The 21,465-nt window shown below is 29.5% G+C and overlaps 1 protein-coding gene, 1 non-coding gene and 1 pseudogene across 6 annotated transcripts; 2 read left to right on the top strand and 1 right to left on the bottom strand.

Moving 5' to 3' along the window:
* Positions 1–4,521: 4,521 nt before the first annotated feature.
* Positions 4,522–6,856, top strand: LOC109798507 (pentatricopeptide repeat-containing protein At1g74900, mitochondrial pseudogene; annotated as a pseudogene). The gene is made up of 2 exons (XR_014428630.1): positions 4,522–6,280; positions 6,483–6,856. The product of XR_014428630.1 is annotated as a pentatricopeptide repeat-containing protein At1g74900, mitochondrial pseudogene (transcript).
* Positions 6,857–11,605: 4,749 nt separating this feature from the next.
* Positions 11,606–11,686, bottom strand: TRNAL-AAG (transfer RNA leucine (anticodon AAG)). The gene has a single exon. It is a non-coding gene; the product is annotated as a tRNA-Leu (tRNA).
* Positions 11,687–17,667: 5,981 nt separating this feature from the next.
* On the top strand, positions 17,668–20,714 carry LOC109798508 (pentatricopeptide repeat-containing protein At1g74900, mitochondrial). 4 transcript variants are annotated; one of them, XM_083061873.1, is made up of 2 exons: positions 17,668–18,235; positions 20,356–20,714. In XM_083061873.1, exons 1-2 carry the CDS (start codon positions 17,830–17,832, stop codon positions 20,442–20,444), a joined length of 495 nt encoding a protein of 164 aa, XP_082917999.1. In that variant the 5' UTR covers positions 17,668–17,829; the 3' UTR covers positions 20,445–20,714. The 4 variants fall into 4 exon arrangements, with proteins under 4 accessions (XP_082917999.1, XP_020214416.1, XP_020214415.1 ...); XM_020358827.3 differs by having other exon boundaries at positions 17,669–18,235; positions 19,754–20,714; XM_020358826.3 differs by having other exon boundaries at positions 17,670–18,272.
* The last annotated feature ends 751 nt before the right edge of the window (positions 20,715–21,465 follow it).

Genomic DNA, 21,465 nt, shown 5'->3' on the forward strand with positions numbered 1-21,465 from the left:
AGGTGATGATGTTCTTTGTTATTGCTGTGTTTAGTGTTAATTAATTTTAATTATATCATTTGTGGTTCATATTTACTCATGTTTCTTCCATTGCCTCTATCTTACGTATCCAGAAATTCTCCACTGCCTCTTTCCCATTTAGTTGTTCTTATCTTTTCTGTGGCTTCCCTCATGCTTATGTAATTATTTGTATTCAAACACAATTTTATTATTTTATTTTATAAAAAAATATAACTTATTTTGACTCCATGCTTAAAGTAACGATTGATCCCTGGTTATTAGTTAAAAAGTAAATGTATAATCACTTGAGATAACGACTTTTCATTTTAAGCATTGTTTTTAAAGCTAGGGAAAAATGATTTTTGGATTATTATGTTCAAACATTTGTGGAGTGCATTGCTGAAAATGAGTTGATCTATTCAAATGGACAGCTTATGCTCAACTTGCATACAATTTCTTTAATTTATGTGATTTGATCCGACATGAATATGAATTGATTTTTAGGTCTATGATATTAATTAACTTCTATTATGGGGTTTTAAGTTGTTTGTTGGACTGTATCAACTTATTTGGTTCAGAAAGCCCAGCCAAATAAATTGGTGTTTAAGGGTGTTAAAGTGGGCTTAATATGTCTAATCCAATTTTAAGTTCCTTAAATATGATCGAATGGATTGATTGTTAGAAGTGAGTTGAGAATCACCTTTTTAAAAAATGCTAGGCAAATTAAAATTAATAAATTTAACTCTCACTTTGTCACCCTCTTGAACTAATGAAATAAACTCAAGACTATTATTATGTTAAAAAAATATTAAAAAAAAACACTTAAAAAGAGATAGTATGTCAAATAATACACCTATCTAATATGAAATTACATCTTAATTTCCCTAATTAATATTTGATATATAATTTATTATATTAAGACTATTTAGTGTCTAGCATAGTATATAATATGATAAAATATTAAAAAAATGTAGTTGTCAAAAATTGAATCTCTTTTAAACTTTTGTTAAAAGTTGATAACTTTCTTTTTTTCTCTTCTTCTAGAGATCCTTTAGGTGGGTTGGGATATTTATAATGACACTTTGATGCTCTTGCCAAAAAGATAATAATGTTACATACAAGTATTATAAAGGTGTAATATATGTATCTTATGAAAATATGTTACACATCATTAGGAGTTATAATAAAAATGTTTATCAATTATTATTATTGTTATTATTAATTATATAAGATGTTACTTCATATTCTATTTATTATTTGACCATATTCAATATATAAGCCCCCAAGTCTTGAGTATATGGAAGAAGAGGTTTGATTGTTTAAAGTGCATTCATAAACATTTTAACCAAAACATGTAGTTTTTGTTTATTTATTATGTCATAAATGAAAATTCAACTTTGTTTGTACAAGTAGTAGACACATTTTTGTTTGACAGAAATTTTTTTATTGAAGTGAATTGTAAAAAATAATTAACTAAAATTTATTGACTAAAAATTTTATTCAGCCAATTCGACTAAGATTTTACAATTGGATTTTATATTTGAAAACTTTCATCCGAGAATATTTACTAGGATGAAAACATGTTGGCATCTCAGATGAGAGCTTCTCTATTAATATTTTATACTTGAAAAAATCCATGTGAGAGTTTTTGCACTAGTGAGAACACGTTGACTTATTGGATGAGAACTTATTAGTCAATATTTTATACTTCGAAAAATTCATTCGAGAGTATTTACTTGGATGTGAACATGTTGGTTTCTCAAATAAGAATTTGTCAGCTAAAATTTTATACTTTGAAAAAATCCATCAGAGGGTTTTTACTTAGATGAGAACATGTCAGCTTCTCATATGAAAACTTGTTGACCAAAATTTTATACAATAACACTTACTTGTATGAGAACTACATGTCTGCTTCTTGAATGAGAAATTATCAACCAAAAATTTATACTTGGAAAAATTCATCTAGAGTTTTTACTCAAGTGAGAACATGTTGACTTCTCAATAAGAATTTGTTGGTCAAAATCTTATACTTGGATAACTCCATGAGTTTTTTACTTGGATGAGAACATGTTGAATTCTCGAACGAAAACTTGTTGATTAAGATTTTATACCTAGAAAAATCGATACAAAAGTTTTTACACTAGTGAGAACATGTTGGCTTCTCACATAAGAACTTGTTAGCCAATATTTTTTACTTGGAAAATCCATCTGAGATAATTTTTTGGGTTAAGAGCATGTTAATTTCTCTCATATGGAAACTTCCTTATCAAGGTTTTATACTTGAGTTTTAACTTTCATCTAAGAGCACTTACTCAGACAAAGTATTTTCTACTAAGATTTTATACTTACATTTTAACTTGTATTTGAGAACATTTACTTGGATGAGATATTCTTTACTAAGATTTTATACTTTAATTTTAACTAAATTAATACCAACAAACATAACACATGATTATATTTAATTTAGAGTTGGCTTGTCATGTGACTTAATAGAAAAACTTTCAACATAACTTAAAAAAAAAAATTAATGAAAATTTATATCATAGTCTATATAAATTTATTCTTATAACAAATGAATCATTTATATATATATATATATATATATATATATATATATGAATGAAAAATAATTTTTATCTTAAAAATTAGTTTTGTTAAGTCTGATTAAGTTCTTAATCTATTTTCTTATAAGGATTAGAATTTATGTCAATATCATTAGACCAATACTTCAATTATGCAAAGTATTGTAACATCTCAAATTTTTTAATAATACGATAGTTAATTATTATTATTTTTATATTTATGGAAGTTATCTTCTTACGGTTATGTTTATTAATTAAAGGGGTTTTATCGAACATTTTAGAGATTTTTTAATAATTTAAATAATTATGAGAAATTAATTTTTTTATATGAAATTCTGGATCTTAGGCCCAGAATGGCCGTTCCAAACAGCGGAACGGGCCGTTCCCATAAGCAGAACGGGTCGTTCCCATAATCAGAACGGGGCGTTCCATCAAGTGGAACGGGACGTTCCAGAGAAAGAAAATGGGCTAAAATACAATTTAGAAACCGCCCATTCTAATTACGGTCAATGTGTCTTAAATTCAACCCCAGAACGGCCGTTCTTATTTTGAGAACGGGCCGTTCTTATTTTGAGAACGGGCCGTTCTGATTTTTAAAACGGGTCGTTCTGGTGGTGAGAACGGGCCGTTCTATTTGTAACTTTTACATATAATCGATGGATCCAGAACGGCTCGTTCTGGTTTGAGAACGGGCCGTTCCGGCCACCCCTGAAAGCCTATAAATAGGAGAGAGGAGCTATGGAAAAAATTATAGCTGACTTAAGGTGAAAATTTAGAGAGAGAAAGAGAAAGAGAAAGAAAGAGGGAATCCCGAGAAGGAGATTAACAAGGTTCTGCTCCAGTTTCAGCTCCTGTTTATCGAGGTAAGGGGGGAGTGAGAAACCTCACTCGAGGGTTTGAGAATAATTGTTGGGTAGTCGGATTGACCCCAATGCCTTGTCTGATATATGTTTCTAGGAACATGAATATGTTTTGTTTTACTTTCTGATTAGTCTGATTTGTTCTTTGTTGGAGATGATGAATAAATATGTGATTAATTTTGATAATAAATAAGTTTTAATATGATTAAGAGTGTTCTATGGATTCCTATGCGAACTTTATGAGGAATAATTATAACGTGATTATGTGAAATATGAACAAATGATATGAGACATAAGAATGAGTTATTAAGATAAGCTCTGACTATGAGAATATGAAAAATGATGACATGAGATAATAAATTAAATTTCGTGATAGTGAAATGTTGAGTTAATGAAATAGTGAATATATGACATGCATCATATACATATATAACTCCAGGTGTGCTGCTTAGGCTGCATACCAGTGATGAAATGATGTATTCCAAGTGTACCTTCACTACTGATATAACAAATTATGTGATGAAATGACTTATTCCAAGTGTGCTGCTTAAGCCGCATACTAGTGATGTACTGAGATATTTTAGGTGTACCTTAGGTCACTAGTGATATAAAAAGCTAACAAGGTATACCTTAGGATCAACAGTGATGTATCAAGCTAACAAGGTGTACCTTAGGATCACCAGTGATGTAACAAACTACGTGATGAAATGATGAGAAATGTGAAACTTTTGTATGGCGCCACATGCATGCATTTATGAGTCAAATTTATGACATCATTGCATGATAAATGAGTGTGCATGTGATATTGATTGTGTATGTGTATTGCTTACATGTGACTTATGTTTGTTGTGTGTGTGTGCTATCTAACTTTTATTTCTGCACCTGGAACTGAGTGACATATTTCTCACCCCCTTGTTGTTTTTGTATATGTTTAAATTATGTTACAGGTGATCATCATCATGAGAATGTTGATGAGGCTTAAGGCGTCAATTGGGCATGCTCTGATAGAATGTGACATCGAGGTATAGTTGGGCTTAATTTAGGATCTTACCTCAAAAAGGTTTAAGGAGTGAGGGAGCAGTGAAAATCTGAAAAAGCTCCTAAAAATCAATGTTCCCCAAGGGTTCTCATCTCCACCTTCTCCCTCTAGCAACGAAGCATCACTTTTCGCAGCTTCCACGTTCAGCGTTTACCCTCGCCGACGGAGCCCAAACGGAAGACGCCGCCGCAATAGCCAAACTAGTCCTCGAATCCAACCCAGGCACTCTCCCCAAGGCCCTATACAGGCCCACCATCCAATGGACCCCAGAGCTCGTGGACAAGGTCCTGAAGCGCCTCTGGAACCACGGGCCCAAGGCTCTCCAATTCTTCAAGCACCTGGGCCGCCACCCCTCCTACACCCACTCTTCCTCGGCCTTCGACCTCGCCATCGACATCGCGGCCCGCATGCGCGACTATAACTCCGCATGGGCCCTCCTGTCCCGCATGCGCTCCCTCCGTCATGGCCCAACTCCTCGCACCTTTGCCATTCTCGCTGAGCACTACGTCTCCGCTGGAAAGCCCCACCGCGCCGTGAATCTTTTCCTCTCCATGCAAGACTACGGTTGCCGCCTGGATCTTCACTCCTTCAACACCATCCTCGACATCCTCTGCAAGTCCAAGCGCGTTGAAATGGTGCACGACCTCTTCAAAACCCTAAGAAACAAATTCAATGCCGATAGCGTTAGTTACAACATAATCGCCAACGGTTACTGCATCGTTAAGCGCACGCCGATGGCGCTGCAAGTTTTGAAGGAGATGGTGGAGCGAGGGATTAGCCCTACCATGGTCACGTATAACACAATGCTGAAAGGCTATTTCAGGAATAAACAATTGAAAGAGGCTTGGGAGTTTTACTTGGAGATGAAGAAGAGGAAATGCGAGATTGATGTTGTGACTTACACCACTATGATTCACGGTTTGGTGTTGCGGGTGAGGTTAAGAAATCTCGTAGGGTTTTTGATGAGATGGTGAAGGAAGGTGTGGCTCCTTCGGTTGCTACTTACAATGCTTTGATTCAGGTTTTGTGTAAGAAGGAGAGTGTGGAGAGTGCAATGGTGGTTTTTGAGGAGATGGTGAGGGAGGGGTTGTGTGTGCCTAATGTGACAACTTACAACATTGTGATCATAGGTTTGTGTCATGTTGGGGACATGGAGAGGGCGTTGGGGTTTATGGGGAGGATGGAGGAGCATGGTTTGAGGGCTAGTGTTCAGACTTATAATGTTCTAATTCGATACTTTTGTGATGCTGGGGAGATTGAGAAGGGTTTGGAGGTGTTTGGGAAAATGGGGGGTGGCGAGTGTTTGCCTAATTTGGATTCGTACAATGTTTTGATTTGTGCAATGTTTGTGAAGAAGAAGTCGGAGGATTTGGTGGTGGCTGGGAAGTTATTGATGGAGATGATTGATAGAGGGTTCTTGCCTAGGAAGTTTACTTTTAATAGGGTTTTGAATGGACTTGTTCTTACAGGAAATCAGGAGTTCGCAAAGGAGATACTTAGAAAGCAGAGCAAGTGCGGAAGGGTTGTTCGTCGTTTGAAATTGTGACATGTTTTATTGTTGGATTTCGTAGGTTTTTGTTTCTTTCTTAGCACCATTTAACATTTAGAAGCGGCTTCAATTGTTTTTGTCGAGATAATATTGGTCACTGCTCACTTGTGATGTTAGGTACTTGAAGGAAGACAATTCACATTGTTCTGAACATCAGGAAATGTATGGAGTGTTCAATTGGAGAGCATGTTCTGCATTCTGCTGGACACTCTGGTGATGAATCCACCATTGTTGAAAATGTTACTTTCAGGTTCATTTGAATATTCCATTTTGATATCCTTTTTTCTATTTGTGTTCTTGAACAAAACATTATATGGTGTTGATTTCAATGTTTTATGGTGCTTAAACTTTACATGATTATTGAGTTTCCTTGATTCTAAGCTTGGCTTATTTCAAGTTATAATGTGATATGTTGCTGAAACAGAGTTTGATACAGAGACATTATTTTGCAGTGACGAAATTATGGTATTTGATCAAATAGGTACAAATTTGCGGAGTGTGATCACGAACAATGCATTATTTAATCAAAGAGAGCATGCATGTCCGAAGTAGCCTCCAACGTTGCCTATTGAAGTCCATTACTAGCATAGCAACATTGCTCTCTCTTTTATTCAATTAATTGTTGAGAGGGCTCTTCCAATTGGGATAAAGGATTACTCCTTGCTTTCATGTTTTGATGTGACATTAGTTGTAGGATTAAGAAGTTGAGTGATTTATATTTTCTACTTTAAAGAGGTTGTAACAATAATATGGTCATTTTTTGGACTATACTTATACATAACTGAGTGAGAATATTTTCTCCTATTAAAGTCTTTTTCATTAAGAATTTGGTCATTTTTCATTATGTGGGCTTGTTTGTCGGTAGCTATTTAAACGCAAGTGTTCAAATTGCTATGGATGAAATTCATTGTTTACCAATAGATACTGTATTCTTGTTTCTTCTGGCAGCAGATTTCTAGGTTCTTGGGGACCTACTACCTGTCCTATTGTTGTTAAGAGTTTGTTATTTTCGTCTTCCCTTTTGATAGATTGGATTGAAACTTGAGTAGTGGACAGCTGGAGAGAAATAGCATAAGATTTATTAGGGCATCTCAGTTGGCAGAAGTTAAAAGTTAGAACCCCTTTTATGGGTAGTTTCTTTCTACCAAAGATTTAAAAACACATTACTTTCTTTGCTTTGCTTATCTAATAACAGTATATTAATATTATTTTTACTTTCTTTTCTTTGCTAATCAAATAAAGGAACCTTCCTTCTATCTCTCTTCTTTCACCAAAATAAATACGGGAAACTTTTCTTTCATTTGCCCTCGTTTTTTTTCTCTTACCCTTTTTTTTCATTTTTTCTTCGCTCCCTTCTTTTGAACCAAGCACCCATAGACTAACAGTGTGTTTGGATGAGAAATTTTACAAATTCAAGAAATTTTAAATTCTTGGCATTTGAATTATTTTGATTTTAATTTCTATCATTCTTGAAATATTTTGTTTGGATGAGTCAATTCAAATTTCTTAAATTTTAAATTGTTAGGTTGAATATGATAATTTTATTCCATCATAATAAAAATTGATTTTAAAAATATATTTATATGTTAATATTTTTAAATTAAATTTTATAAAAATAAATATTAATCCATTTTTAAATATTTAATAATTTTAAAAATTAATATTAGATAATATTTAATAATTTTAAAAATTAATATTAGATAATGTTTAACAATTTTAAAAATATTTTTGAATATCCAATAATTAAAAGAATGAAGAGATAAGATAAAATATATAGGTGAAATAAGAAAAATAAATATGAGGAATTTCAAATTCTCCCATTTATGGGAGAATTTGAAATTCTACTATTTTAAAGAATTTCACAAATGCTTGGATTTCAAATTCTTTGTAAATTCCTCATCCAAACAAAGCATTTCACCTCAAGAAATTTGAAATTCTTCAAATAAATGAATTACCCTATATAAATTCCTCATCCAAACACACCCTAAAGGTGGTTTTCTCTTTTCCTTGTCATGGTATTTGTCGGCTTTTTTGTTCACAAAAACGTGTGTCATCGAGCAAAATATTAATAACTACTATTTTTACAAGGAAATAAACTAATTCAACTATAAAAATCGAGGAAAATGTATCACGATTAGGGATGACAAAAATACACGCACTCGCAAATAAAATTCGCTATTGATAATAAATGAATAGGCTAATTGGATACCCACGGATAACGGGGACGAATAATTTTTTACCCGTTTATAAATGGGGAAGGGGCGAGTTTGATGATATTCATACCCGCGTGTACTCGTTTAATAATATTTCTTAAATATCCTAATTATCCTTGTACCCAGTGTTTTAAAAATCATATCGAACCAGCTAGTCGGACCGGTTGAATCGGGAACTGGTGGTCCAGCCGGTTTGAACTTTAAGTTGGATCGGTTATCATTTGACTTGTTTCAAACCGGATTGAACTGGTCAATTTTTCGGTCCGATCAATGAACCGGTGGGTCAAACCGATTCAACTACAAATTTTTTTTAAGGGACCACAAACCACAAAAATAATAATGAGAATTGAATTTTTAATGGTAGAACAAAGAGTCTTATTAAACATAACAATGACTACTTGTTCTAATGTATTTATTTGTAATATATGCAACTTAAATAAATTTTATAGCATATTATTAATTTTAAATTATATATTTAATAATATAATATCTATGTAGATATTACATATTTTATTTTGTGATATCAATTGCAAGCATATTATATATGTACATATTATTTATATTTTTAATTTGTATTAATATACAGTTTATCATGTAACTTTTTTATTATGTATTTCTTTATACAAAATAAAAATAAAGATAATTTTAAATAAGAAGAAAATTGAAATTTAAAATAGGATATGAATTTATTAAAATTCATAATATAAAATATATTTAACATGAATATTTTTTTTAAAAAATTAATAAAAATTGAGTCATGTTGTTCAATTAGTGACTCACCGGTTCAACCTTTGACCCACTAATTCATTACCCTAACTAGTTCGATGACCGGTCCGGTTTTTAAAACTATGCTTGTACCACATAACCCTAAAATTACACTCTCTCATCTTGTTTTCTTACAAAAGTGAGGTTGATGAAGTTACCAACATGTGTTAAGCATGTTATAGAATTATGTTAGATGTAATTTGATTAATTTTTTAACTTTGATTTGACCAATAAAATTTATGTATTTTAAGTTGTTTACTTTCGTTTGGAATTATCAGATTGAATTACTATAACTTTGTGATGAGACTTTAACTTATTTGTGAGATTGATGTATTTTAAGTTATTGATTATCTTTCATTTTTATTATTATTTCAACAAAATTAACGTTAAATACAAGTTCAAAATTAACATTGAATTTTTATTTTTAATATTTCAATAACATTAAATATAAACTTAAAATTATTTGTAATATAATTTTTTTTAATTTCTTAAAAAATTTATAAATATCCATTGATATCCGTGGGTATTCAATAAATTCTTGGATACTCGCTTAATGGATACCCGCACGGATATGGGGTGAGTATGGGGTCAATTTTTATCCAGCGGGCGCGAGGGCAAATTTACTATTACTCACTCCCATGAGGCCTCATTGTCATCCCTATCCACGATGGGACTCCTGAAATTGTGAGATTGCTAATCATACTACGTTGTAATATTTTACTATACTTAAAAAAATGGTAATGAAAATAATTTTTTTTATGAAGTTAAAAAAAAACAGTTTTGCCCAAATAAAAGAGAGATTAAATGGAAGTACATGAAATGTAATTGTATTAAAACAGAATGCAACCTATCAAAGGGGCTTGAGTGAATGTTGAAAGAGATGTTCACATTTAATATATGATTGTATATCGAATAAAATTGTTTCTAAAATAATATATATATATATATATAGAGTGACGGATCCAGAAATTTTAGATAGTGGGGGTAAAATTTATTCATATATTTGTAATGTTAAAATTTTTACATATAACTTTTAAAAGTATAAATATATCATAATTATTTTTTTACAAGTTTTTATATCTATGATTACGATTAAGGATAAAAAAAAGAATAGGTTAAACTAGGTTATATTATAATTTAATAGGTTTGAACTTAACTTTCTTTAAAAATACATGTCCTAAATATGGCTTATTTATTTATCGTAGATATTTTCTAAATGTTTGGTTAGAACTACAATCATAAAAACCTACTTTATAATAATTTAACACTATTAAAAATATAAAGATAAATATGTTAAATCTTATAAAAATCAAGTTTGACTTATTTATGATATAAACATGTTTTTAATATATGATAAAGTTTTTAGATGATAATTTATTTTAAAACATATTTTATAATAAAAATTCTAAATAGAACATAAATTTTCTAATCTTTTCTATTTTGATTTTTTTAATCAACATATACAATCTCATTATCTTTACTATTTTGATCTTTTTAATCAACATATACAATAAATTGAAAGCATAAAAGGTAAACATACATGCTACAAAATTTATTTTATTGATTTTTTTAATATATTACGTTATATATGTATATATATTATAATTAAATTTTTTTAAAAATTCCTTATCACATATAAAAACTAATTTTCTTCAAAAATTTGACAAATATCAGATAAATAAACACTTTGTCTAAATTTATATTTTATACATACTATAATTTAAATATATATATATATATATATATTATTAAAAAATAAATTTTATTTTTAAAATATATTATTCTTTAATAAAAATTATATATGTATAAATTAATAAAAAATATATGTATAAAATTATAGTAGGGACAAGTGCCCCCACTCTAATCAATGTAGATCCGTGCCTGTATATATATAATGAAACTATTTTTTGGTGATAACATAATAAAACTTAAATATATCGTTTTGATTGTTGTATCAACACAATTTTTTTTAGTAGGTGTATTAGCAGAATTACTCTGGGTGAAAAAGCACAAAATGATTTAAAGTCTTCTGAGTAAAAGACATGAAAAATGTTCCACGATGAGTCTCTTCAAGAAGCCAATCAGGCAACGTTCTAATAATCTCCCACTTCCAAGAAAGTAGTGTGATCATAGTATAAACAACAGTTTTTTCAAATAAAAGGATATAATAATTGGATGTGCAAAATAAACGTAATAGCATTAAAATATAATAAATCTTAAATGTATAATGCATTATTATATTTCACCTAAGTCATTATGCATCGATGAGATATCATTGTGCTGTCAAGTCAAAAAAGAAAAGATGCTATTCCCCTAAATACATGGTTTCAGTCTTTCAGAAGATGGATGGATTTAGCCATTTAGGCACGATGGGTTTTGCCACAACGCTGTTTCTAAACAATTTTTCAGTTTGATGACTTGGACTGGGTTCAACAGACATCAAATCAATGTGTTAGGTTGAACAAAACTTGGTCCACAATTAAATAAACATTATCTTCTTGAGTGAACCCAGTTAATTACATTGAGATAAAGAAGAACGACAAGAAATAAAAAAATTAAATAATTTAAATAATAATAAAAAAAAGAAAAAGGTTTGCTGTTGAGAGTGGGATTTGAACCCACGCCCTTTCGGACCAGAACCTTAATCTGGCGCCTTAGACCAACTCGGCCATCTCAACAATCTGTTGAAATGGGAAATGTTCTCATTATTTAAACAGGTAAGACAGTTATTCTAATTTTCCCGTTTTCTACTTTCATTTAATTCAGTCTTAGCATCAGCATGTGGGGCAAGCTTAACACCTTATTCATTTTGAAAAACCTTATTTTAGTTGTATTTTAAAAGCTAAAATTAATTTTTTTAAATTTAAAGTCAACAATACCCTTAATTTTACATGAATTATATTTAAATTAGGTTAAGTCCAAACAGTTTCTTTGTGAAGTTACTCCAAGTAATTAAAGCAGCAGTTTTAGGCCTCATATTTTCAAGGTCCTGTGATTTTATATTAATGCAACTGATTATATCTAATATATGATTTAAGACAATTAATTGGATAAATCTAGATGATATTTCATTTCTTAAAATTTTTATACCTTTTTCATTCTTATATATTTATTAAATATCTTCTGTTCTAACACTACAATCAAGTTGATTAATAAAATTCCTTGAGATTTAAGTGACAGGTAGAATAATGGTCAATAATAAATTATTGGTTTAAATATTAAATTCAATTTTTTAAAATAAAATTTTGAGTTTAAATATTATGCATAATAAAAATGTGATGAAAAGAAAAAATCTCACTAAAAATTTTATTCAATTTTTTCAATAAATATCAATAATCGATAAAATTAGTTAATATTTTATATCAATAATATTAATAATACAATTAAAAAAAACTACCTGTAGTGCATTATCATGCATTGCCATCACCAAATCAAATCAACACCAACTATGGTGCTGGGTTTACAATTCTCCACCACTCTGTTTTTCTTCTCATATATGCTTGATAATTATAGTGATGTCATCCATTGAATTCATCATTTTCTTCTACAAGTTAAGATATTTTTGTTGTTGTTGCAATCATTTTGTCCTATAATAATGATAAAAAATATACATATATTATCCTTTAACAAACGTGAGATATGTTAAAGATTCGGGGAAATTCACCGGCCCATGATATTGCAAACTCATAAACAGGAAGCCATCATATCATAGTTGCAATCGCACATGCCAATGGTTTGAACAGTAATACTATGATATATCCCATCATTTTATTTTTTACATTTTACTTGGGGCATTTAAATAGGGACTTTTTTAACTCATTTTTCCTTATTAAGAAGAAGAATGGGCATTTAAATGTGATTTGGCTCGATTTTTATTAAAGTTATTTGAATTAAATAAAAAAATTATGTATAGTTTGATTTTAATTATTTTTTACACATTAAATATTAATCAATATTTTATGTGAGAGTTTTTTTTTTTAAGTTTTTCTATAATGAAAGAGTTTGTAAGAATTTTTAATTTTTTAATTTAATTTAACTTTTGTTTATAATAATAATTTGTGAATTAAATATTTATATTTTAAAATAAATTATCAATAAAAAAAAAAAATTTGATACCACACAAACTATTTATCATAAATATAAAATATAATTTATATGTTTAAAAATATTTATATATACTAATTTTAAATATAATTTATATATTTAAACATAATATTATATATATATATATATATATATATATATATATATATATATATATATATATATATATATATATACTAATATATAAAGGAGATGTTCTTTTTAGTAATCACCTTGTTTTACACATTTTGTTGACCATTATATCATTTCATTTTAAAAAAATATAAAAATAATATTTTTATCAAAATCAAGACCTCAAAATTAATTGACTAATTATAACATTAGATCAACATATATTTATTACTTAATTTTTATTTTATTTTATTTTTAATAGAAACACAAAATGTCTCGACCTTAATTATATATATAATAAACATGTCTATATTTTATACGGTTAAAATACTAGTGCATTATGAAATTCAAACTGAACTAAATCAATATGTTGTGGATTGATTTGGTTTGATGTTGCAATTTTTAAATTTTTTTATTTCAATATTAACTAAAAATTATAATATTACGTTATTTGTTTAAGAATTGTGCATCAAAAATAAAATTATAAGTATACTAATACTAAAAACTAGTATTTTAGCATCTACAATACATAAGTTAAATGTTTATTATATATAACTAAAAAATTCTAACAAATTATATACACAAATAAATATTATCTTTGATAAAGGTGTCAAAATGAACCAACTTGATTGACACAGGTTAACTCAACAAAAATTGGTACTTTAAACGGGTTAAATCAATCCAACTCATTTTCTAATGAACCAGAAAAATTTAACTCACCACGAGTTAGTTGATTAATTTATCAAAATTTTTTAAAATTAAAAAATTAAAAATATATATTAACGATATGTTCCTATTTTTAATAAATAAAATAAAAAATTATAATTTTTTAATATAAAAAACCAAATTTACTATTGATTCAAATATAAATAAAAAAATATTAATCAAAATTTTAAATACGTCTTAATATATTATAAAGTATAGTTATGGGGATCAAACATCTTTCGTAAGGTACAATTTAATAACTTACAATTTAATAAAAAAAAATCTTTTATATATGTATCAATTTGTATACCTATATTATATATTAGGAATATATATATATATATATATATATATATATATATATATATATATATATATATATAAATAAAAGTGTGATTTGATTTGAGTTAATATCACATTTCAATCCAAAAATTGAGCTGAACTGCATAATTTAGGAAAATAAAAATTAACATAATTTTCCATCATTTCCAATTTTTTTAATCAATTTGTGATTTTGATTTGTGTTCAATTGAACTAATTCTAACACCAAACAATAGATGCAGAAAAAAATAAAATTAACGCCTGGTCCAAATAAAATATTTTTAATAATAAACAATGCCTCTATAGTAAAAAAGTAAAATTAAAATATATTGAAAAGATAAAAAAAAATGTATAATTTAGTGAAACCCATATAACATGTTAAAGATTAAAAAGAAATCAATTAAAGGGGATACTTGCTTAAATTTTAAAAAATAAAATAAATGAGTGATGTGTAGAATTCAGATTTATTTTAGATTTTAAAGAGGAATGTTAGGTAGTGGATGTTCTAACATTTATCATGTATTTTTATTTTTATTTTTCCAACTACATCGTATTACTTATCATATTTTTTATTTTTCTCTTTTATTTCTTTTACAGAAGTCGAATAGTAATTTGCATGTCAAAAAAATACTTTTAGATTAGTTTTGGGTTTTGGGGGATATGGTGGCTCTAACAAACGTTTAGACTTTAGAGTAGTATTCAATTTATTATGGGTATCTCTTAATTCACTGAAAACAGAATTTTACTTATTGTAATTGTCTCTAATCTTAATATTTTTTTGCAAAATTAAAATTGTATACAATTTTTTTTATTAAATAAATCGTCTCAGCAGCATGTGAATATAAACCATTAAGATAACTCATTAGATTAATCTAACATTCCATTGATTACATTGAAAAAGACAAACGGAACCAACTTACTCTAAATTCAAAAGTGGAGCAACAATCTGTGTGAGCTACGTAGTTCACCAATTTTAAAGTATTTTTAACAATTTAGTTAGTTTAATTTAATCGATTAATTCAATTATTTGAACCAAACTAATTAAATGGGTTTTTTTTTCTTCTCTTATTGAATTTGACTCAAACCAAACGGTCCAAACCAATAAGACCATGTATTCATTAGTTTGAATATTTAATTTATATTTTACAATCTGATAACCCCGATCTAATGATCTTTAATTTAATTTAATTTTTTTTTCATTTCTCTTCTTTTGCCAGAAGTAAAAAAACTGTGATGATGTCCAAAAGGTTGGCTTGTCCACACTGGATTGGGCCTGGACCAGTATAGGCCATGATTAGATCACTTTTAACACATCAAATAGGAACAATAATTATTAACACTAAAATACTACTTTATTTATATGGGGGTCAATCATAATCTCTTATTACAAATACATTAATACAGGATAAAAATCAATTCAAGGATGACTACATTTTAATTTTTCTTTATAATTATTTAAATATATTCTGATATTAATATTCTTACGAATATTTTGAACGAATATTTATCTGCTTGTTAATTTTGTAATTTTTAACAAAATCCATCTATAAAAGAAAGAGTGTCAATCAAATATTATATTATTATAATTACTCTCATTATTGCAACAATTTTGTACGTCATTGGTATGTATATTAATATATTAATTACCAAATAAAAATTAGAATGTATATACTCTTTTGTGTCTAAGATATAAGAAAAAAGAAAATCACATGCATATTAATTTTAAATTTAACGGATTTTTCCTAATTTGACCTCATTTGTTGTAAAGGTGTAAATAGGTTAAATAGACTTAAGCTTTGTTAAGCCTAAATTTGACTTTTTTTGAAAATACATGTCATAAATTTGATCTATTTATTTGTCATATATCTTTTTAAAGGATTAACCTAACTTTCAAATTTGTTCAATAGCCTATTTTATAATAATTTTGATATCAAGTTAGAAATCAAAGATAGATATGTTAGGTTTTATAAAATTAAATCTAACTTATTTATATGAGATAAATATTTTTTAAGGTTAATAACTTATTTGTAAATATTTTTTGTAATAAAAATGTTAAATAGGACATAAATTTATCTTTCAATAAACTTATAAACTACACTTTTTTTTATATAAGTCGACATGCTTTAACTTATAAAATGGAAATTATATATATATATATATATATATATATATATATATATATAATACATTATAACAAATTTGATATAATAATAAATATTTTTTATTTAAATAGGTTAGTCTAGTAGGTTAGTAAACCTTTTAAATGACATAAAGTTTGAACCTTTAATTTAATTGGTTCTAATAAAAGCATTGGTTTGGCCTATGTTTTAAAAAGTTTGGCTTGATGTAGGTTAGGTCATAGACTCGTGTCCAACAATTTGACATGTTTTCATCCCAAATTTATTATTACTATTTTCAAAACACCTTTCATTTAATTGAGATTTTATTTTCCTTGAATTTTGCTCTCTTTTTTGGTATCAAATTTCAATAAAGCATAGATTGAATAGTTCAAAAGAAAAATTTATTTATTTTAAGTGAAATTAGTGCAATTAAATTATACTAACCAATTTTATTAATTAGTGTAAATTAGTTTTTTTTTTCATATATAAGACTTGAGAGAGTACTATATAAGAAACATTCATGGGTTCGACTTCTCATGAATTCATCCTCAAGTATTGTACTGCCCTTGTATTTTGCCAACTAATTTATCATTCTAATATTTTCTGACTAATGTATCATTTATGTATTTTATCGACTAGTTTATTATTTTGTTGATTAATATATCATCTATGTATTTATTTAATTGTATGTTTTTGAAGCGCATGTATTGATTGAGTATCGTGTCGGTAACATGCTGAGTTAATATCTACTTTGATTATAGTTAAGGAATATTCGGAGAGATAGCCCCCAATATATAGATATTTCCTTTGCACTAAAAAGACAGATTTACTCATTGGTGTTTTAGGTATAGATAGTTACTAGATGTTTTGGTGATCGTCCCCCATATTAGAACAATAACTATATAACAAATACCCAAAGACAACAATTTTTTGATGATCCTAAATTACATGATCCTTAATTAATTTATACACAATAAAAAAACTCACAACATAACTTTAAAAAAAATTAATGAAAGTTTATATATATATGAGTGAAAAATAATTTTTATCTTAAAAATTAGTTTTGTTAAGTCTCACTATGTTGTTAATATATTTTCTTATAATAATTAGAATTTATCTCAATATCATTATACCAATACTTCAATTATGCAAGGTATAGGTTAAAGATCTCGTATCAACAAAAAAATATTTTTTTTAATGAATATAATTTACGTATCTCTTAAAGTTAATAATTAAATATTAATCTCTATTAACCGAACATTATTTTAATGGAAATCAAACATAAAAAATAATGTCAACAACAGTCCCCAAAGAAATCAGAAAAAAAAAAAAAAAAAAATCAACATTCCTTAGCCCATGGTGTGAGTTTCTGTGGTAATTCTTCAAGCACCTGGGCCGCCACCCCCGCCTACACCCACTCCCCCTCGGCCTTCGACCATGCCATCGACATCGCGGCCCGCATGCGCGACTACAACTCCGCATGGGCCCTCCTGGCCCGCATGCGCTCCCTCCGCCATGGCCCAATTCCCCGCACCTTCGCCATCCTCGCCGAGCGCTACGTCTCCGCCGAAAAGCCCCACCGCGCCGTGAATCTCTTCCTCTCCATGCACAACTATGGTTGCCGCCAGGATCTTCACTCCTTCAACACCATCCTCGACATCCTCTGCAAGTCCAAGCGCGTCGAAATGGCGCACGACCTCTTCAAAACCCTAAGAAACAAATTCAACGCCGATAGCATTAGTTACAACATAATTGCCAACTGTTACTGCATCGTTAAGCGCACGCCGATGGCGTATAACACGATGATGAAAGGGTATTTCAGGAATAAACAATTGGAGAGCATGTTCTGCATTCTGCTGGACACTGGTGATGAATCCACCATTGCTGAAAATCTTGCTTTCAGGTTCATTTGAATATTGCATTTTGATATCCTTTTTTCTATTTGTGTTCTTGAACAAAACATTATATGGTGTGGATTTCAATGTTTTATGGTGCTTAAACTTTACATGATTATTGAGTTTCCTTGATTCTAAGCTTGGCTTATTTCAAGTTACAATGTGATATGTTGCTGAAACAGAGTTTGGTTCAATAAGCATTTTTCTTCTTGTTATCCTTGGATGTGTATACATAACACAAGGGCCATGGACTCTGTTAGTTGGCAAGTAGGATATTGCTTAGGTTCATTTTAAGTAAATCAATATGCGAAAGCCTAGAGAATCCTCAATGCTGAGGGCATTTGCAAAAATAGGCAGTGAATTGGTTAAGAGCTCACGAGGCTGACACCGGTTATCCTGTCTATGATTTACTTTTCTATTAAAATTTTAGCTGGTGGATATGGTAGGTACATCATTTATTAGAGCATCTACAATGGGAGTTGCTTATAAGCAACTTCCATCCACTTTAAATGGGTCCCACCATACCAGGTCACTTATAAGCAATTCATAGTGCTAAACACCATTCCTTGCTGAAGCAATGAAGCTAAAAAAATTGGAACTTTTCTTGCCTCGTAGGATCACTCCAATGGCAAATTCTTGTAAGCTCTGTTGCTTATTTTTAAGATACATCTAAGCACTCCCTGTTGGGGGTGCTCTTATCAAGTTAGTTGTTAATGTATTTTCTTCAACTTTCATGATAGTCATGTTTTAAGAAAGCAGGAAAGTTGAAAGGTTCATAAATAATGTTGTTACTGTTCTAATAAAAAGCTGCATATATTATTTGGGTTTGTGTGACGATCACAGGAGATGCTAGATATGAAAATAACTGATAGAAACAGTTTCTTTATTTTAATTGTTCTTAAAAGAATGAAATTGGATATTTCCTGCACTTGACCAAGCACCTCTCAGTATGTTTTTCAGTCAAGCATGTGATTTTGAAAACAATATTAATAACCAGGAATTCCTCGGCCACTACTTTTATTCCTTTGCATTGATATCTATGCATATATATAAGTTCATATATACTATTTAACCTAAACGCTCTTCATTCAAAATAGACCATTACTTTTCTTTTGGAAGAGGCTGTACATTGAAGGGGTGTTTCTTTTGAAATGCTTTATGCAGCGTTAACTCCTTTTAGCAAACAATGTTCCAATTTGAATTTTGACATTCTTTTTTCCAAAGGGTATACTTAATAAATGAATGAAAGATAGCTAAATTGCGTGGATGGTGCATTTAGTGGCTATCTGGCTTATCTGCTTGTTTAGCAGATTATATACCTTTTTGTTCAACTGAATTTTATGTGCTCTTCCATATACAACTGTATAATGAAGGTCAAAGTTCACCATTATTCATATTAACCAATATCTTGCTCATTACCCAAATTTTAACCACACCTGGCCCAACTGTGAATGCTAAGCTAGTCTTCTACAATTTGATCCTATTTCAGGCCTGAAGATGGGAGAACATTGGTACTTATTTGCCTGCTACAACTTTGCCACATTGGGCTATACTACATGATTGGTTTGACATTTTTTAGATGTAGTATGTTTTTGGGTTTGTCTGTTTAACATGTGAAGAAAGATGGGCATATGGGTCCTGTTGACTGCCTCTTCGGAATGTTGGTTCATTTGCTAAATGAAATTGGATATTTCTTGCTCTTACAATTCAAGGGTCTATCACGGATGATCATGAGTGTTACAGTTCCTTCAAGCATACTCAGAATTCACCCGTTGCTTTACATTAGAGTTCTGCAAATGAACCAGTGGCATCATTCTTTTCTACCTTTTGGTAGTACTCAATTGTAACTTGGGTTAAGCTTGATCAATCAAGTATTCTGTAATTTCAGTGCAGGGATGAAGTCGGGCTAGATAATGTAGCTTTAAACACAATAATCCACGAATCATCTTCCTTGCGTCCCAATTCAGTCTAGTGTAAAGTCAAATATGTACTGTGTTTTGAAATGAAGAACTCTTTGTAATTTACCAAATGTATTATTTGATACAGAGACATTATTCTACAGTGACCAAATTATGGTATTTGATCAATTAGGTACAAGTTTGCGGAGGGTGATCACGAACAATGCATTATTTAATCAGGAGAGCATGCATGTCCGAAGTAGCCTCAACGTTGCCTATTGAAGTCCATTACTAGCTTGGCAACATTGCTCTCCCTTTTATTCAATTAATTGTTGAGAGAGCTCTTCCAATTGGGAAAAAGGATTACTCCTGGCTTTCATGTTTTGATGTGACATTAGTTGTAGGATTAGGAAGTTGAGTGATTTATATTTTCTACTTTAAAGAGGTTGTAACAATAATATGGTCATTTTTTGGGATATACTTGTACATAACTGAAGTGAGAATATTTTCTCCGGTTAAAGTCTTTTTCATTAAGAATTTGGTCATTTTTCATTATGTGGGCTTGTTTGTTGGTAGCTATTTAAACGCAAGTGTTCAAATTGCTATGGATGAAATTCATTGTTTGCCAATAGATACTGTATTCCTGTTTCTTCTGGCAGCAGATTTCTAGGTTCTTGGAGACCTACTACCTGTCCTATTGCTGTTAAGAGTTTGTTGTTTCCGTCTTCCCTTTTGATAGATTGGACTGAAACTCGAGTAGTGGACAGCTGGAGGGAAGTAGCAGAAGATTTATTAGGGCATCTCAGTTGGCAAAAGTTAAAAGTTAGGACCCCTTTTATGCGTAGTTTCTTTTTTCCAAAGATTTAAAAACACATTACTTTCTTTGCTTAGCTAATAACAGTATATTAATATTATTTTTACTTTCTTTTGTTTGCTAATCAAATAAAGGAACCTTCCTTTTATCTCTCTTCTTTCACCAAAATAAATATGGAAAACTTTTTTTTCATTTGCTCTCCTTTTATTCTCTTACCCTTTTATTTTTTTTTCTATTCATTTTTTCTTCACTCCCTTCTTTGAACCAAGCACCCATAGACTAAAGATGGTTTTCTCTTTACCTTGTCATGGTAATTGTTGGCTTTTTTGCTCACAAAAATGTCTGTCATCGAGCAAAATATTAATAGCTGCTATTTTTTCAAGGAAATAAACTAATTCAACTATAAAAACCAAGGAAGATGTTCCACGATGTGACTCCTGAAATTGCAAGATTTCTAATCATACTAAGTTGTAATATTTTACTATACTT

The sequence above is a fragment of the Cajanus cajan genome, chromosome 8, assembly GCF_000230855.2.
Source record: "Cajanus cajan strain Asha chromosome 8, NIPB_CcT2T_4, whole genome shotgun sequence".
NCBI classification, from domain to species: domain Eukaryota; kingdom Viridiplantae; phylum Streptophyta; class Magnoliopsida; order Fabales; family Fabaceae; genus Cajanus; species Cajanus cajan.